The following is a 3,061-nucleotide window of genomic DNA, read 5'->3' as shown; positions in this document are numbered from 1 at the left end:
GAGAAAGAAAACAGCCAACCATTTCCTAGTGGTGTATCTTCAGTCAGTTATCCAGCCCCTCTCCTATGATATTTCTACACCTCCCCAAGACAAAGGTGGGTCGCTGGAAACAACGGGCTCTCGGAACTGTTTGCGATTCGCTCCCAAGATCTCAAATTGCGTTATAAAACGCGCAGCAAAACCACAAGAACTCGCCCCCACTCTCTTTGTCCATTCATTCTCATGCAACCCTGGACAGGCAATACGGGTCCAGTGCAAACTGATGTCCTAAAACAGCACGGAAAAGTGGGCTTAAAATATTCAGGGGTTCGCCTTGTTCCGGGCACTGTACCTTTAAGTACAGTGTTAGTAAAACTCAACGCTGGAGAAACTCAGCTGTGCACTTTTTTAAATAGCAAAGCTAAAGATACATAAGCCACGTTTCGGGCAAGAGCCCTTCATCAAGGTGTGGTGAAGGGCTCAAGCTCTAACGACAGTGTTGGCTGATTGTACCGCGATAGTTTAGACTTTCTGAAATTCCAGTACATTTTAATGATGTTTTTACTCCACTATTTCTCTCTCGGCGATGTTATCTTAATCTTGCTAAACAGAACCAGCTTTGTCTCACAGCTCTCCTCCTACAGCCTTACTGGACGTATCATCTCTCCTGCTTCAGCAGGTCACACAGTCAGGTCCTGTCAACCGCAGGCGGAGTTACCGACTCCACTCTTAATCCAACTCTGGCGGGATGAACAAGAGTTTGAGACGGCCTCGGTCTCAGTGACATCGACCCCCTAAGCGTTGGCAGCTCGCTGCTGGCCCAACCTGTGCGCACGGTGCTTCCTTGCCCACCGAAGGCTTCGTGAACCGGCGGAAGATCGGATTCCTGCTCCGCCCAACTCTCTGCTTTTTTTTTGAAGCCAACACGACGCCCACGTGGTGCCCTGACGATCACTGCCCAGCATCACATCACTGGCGCCGGGGCTATATAAAGGGACGGCGGACCTCAGCTCGTGTTGACAAGGTGTTGCTTGCCGCTGGTTCGACTCCGCCTGGCGCTGCCTGAACTCGGACTGCGCTTTGTCCTCGTGAGTGCAAACTTCCCACTCTACACCTGCCACCCCCCGCCCCCCTCTCTCTCTCCGGAGTCCGGGGGACCGCCTTTCCAGGTCACTGGCGCTGAGCACCGGGGTGATGGAGGGGACAGACTCGCTCTGCAAGTTGAGTTGGCTGCAGCTACCGCCGACGGTGTGATTCCTGCTAAAGTGGCCAGAAGTGGATGGGTTAGCGAGGGGACCGATGGCGGTGCCGGCAGCCAGCCCGTGCAATTGGAGCTGTAACATCACCGAGCCGCCAGATGTGCAGGCGTACTCGGTGCAGGCGGCCGTCACCCTGACCTCAGTGGTGGCCTTCATCATCGTGGCCACTCTCTTCGGCAACGTGCTAGTTGTGATCGCCGTGTTCACCAGCAGGGGACTGAGGGCTCCCCAGAACCTCTTCCTGGTCTCGCTGGCGTCCGCCGACATCCTGGTGGCCACCTTGGTCATGCCTTTCTCCCTGGCCAAAGAACTGATGGGCTGTTGGTATTTCGGCCGGGTTTGGTGTGAGATCTATCTGGCCTTGGATGTCTTGTTCTGCACGTCCTCCATCGTGCACCTGTGCGCCATCAGCTTGGACAGGTACTGGTCCATTACCCAGGCCATCGAGTACAACCTGAAGAGAACTCCCAGAAGGATCAAGGGCATCATCGTCACGGTGTGGGTGATCGCCGCCGTCATCTCCTTCCCTCCGCTCATTTCCATTGGTAAGGAGACCGGTCTCCGCGAGAACCCTCAGTGCAAGATCAACGACGAGAAATGGTACATCATCTCCTCTTGCATCGGCTCCTTTTTCGCCCCGTGTATTATCATGATCCTGGTCTATGTGAGGATCTACCAGATCGCTAAGCTGAGAACCAGGCAACCGCCGGCCAAGAAACCCAACGCCCGGCCAAACGGAGTGCGCCCCGGGCCACCCACGAATGGACACCAGGACGGCGCCAGCAAAGCGGCCCAGACCAACGTGGCGCAGGTCAACGGCTTGGGACAGGAGGACTCCTCGTCCTCCGACCGCCAGGACAATCACTGTACGGCCGAGGCCAAGCCGGGCCCCCGGGCCAAAGCCACCGGGGTGGTGCAGTCGGTGCAAGGCAAGGCGGTGAGCGGGCTGCAGAGACCGGAGCACGGGGGCAGCCCCAAGTCGGGCCGCTGGAAAGGACGGCACAACCGCGAGAAGAGGTTCACCTTCGTGCTGGCGGTGGTGATCGGCGTTTTCGTCGTGTGTTGGTTCCCCTTCTTCTTCACCTATTCCCTCACCGCCATCTGCGCCGAGCGCTGCCCCGTGCCCGAGACTCTATTCAAATTCTTCTTCTGGTTCGGCTATTGCAACAGCTCTCTGAACCCTCTCATCTACACTGTCTTTAATCACGACTTCAGGAAGGCTTTCAAAAAGATCCTCTGCAGGACCAGCAGCAGGGCTCAAAAAGTCTGAACTATGCTCATGCAGAGAGAGGGGGTGTGGGCCCTTTCTCCTCGAACTTTCTTTATTGTTTAATAATGTGAGTTTGCTGAATAAAAAGGAAAATGTTGTGTTTTTTATTTTGCATTAAAGTCTGTTGGTCATCCAGACGGTAGCTATCACCCCGAGACACAACGCAACCGGTTCATATCAAGAGTCCTCTCTAGGTCCCAGCCACTCGGTCTGCCCACCCTTTCCCGATTCCTTTCAACCCCAAAGTAGGACGAGTAACCACTCGCCCGGCCCGAGACTATCTGTTGACCAGGATCAATCAATTGGTATCGGATCGACCCAATGCTAATGCGGTGTCTCAACACGGGGTAAGGTGTGTTGGTATGCCCTTTGCGCCGATCTACTAACAGTGAGCTGCCGGAAGAACTGGGGGGGGGGGGGGGTTCAGGCAGCATCCGTGGGTAGAGGTGCGACTCTCTATAAAAGGGTTGCCCACACCCGAAACGTTGACTGACCATTTCTCCACCCGGACACTGACTGAGCCGTTGAGATCTTCCGGCACCTCATTGTTGGC

At 55.3% G+C, this 3,061-nt stretch overlaps 1 protein-coding gene across 1 annotated transcript; it reads left to right on the top strand.

The window, feature by feature from the left end:
- The first annotated feature begins 616 nt into the window (after positions 1-616).
- On the top strand, positions 617-2,613 carry adra2a (adrenoceptor alpha 2A). Its single transcript, XM_069899474.1, has one exon. It carries the CDS (start codon positions 1,279-1,281, stop codon positions 2,506-2,508), a length of 1,230 nt encoding a protein of 409 aa, XP_069755575.1. The 5' UTR covers positions 617-1,278; the 3' UTR covers positions 2,509-2,613.
- Positions 2,614-3,061: the final 448 nt, after the last annotated feature.

Source organism: Narcine bancroftii, chromosome 10 (genome assembly GCF_036971445.1).
Source record: "Narcine bancroftii isolate sNarBan1 chromosome 10, sNarBan1.hap1, whole genome shotgun sequence".
In the NCBI taxonomy this organism is placed as follows: Eukaryota; Metazoa; Chordata; class Chondrichthyes; order Torpediniformes; family Narcinidae; genus Narcine; species Narcine bancroftii.
This window is presented reverse-complemented; position numbering and strand designations above follow the sequence as displayed.

Bases quoted from the DNA above. Each gene is read 5' to 3' on its own strand.
- adra2a (XM_069899474.1), top strand. From the start codon at position 1,279: ATGGCGGTGCCGGCAGCCAGCCCGTGCAATTGGAGCTGTAACATCACC.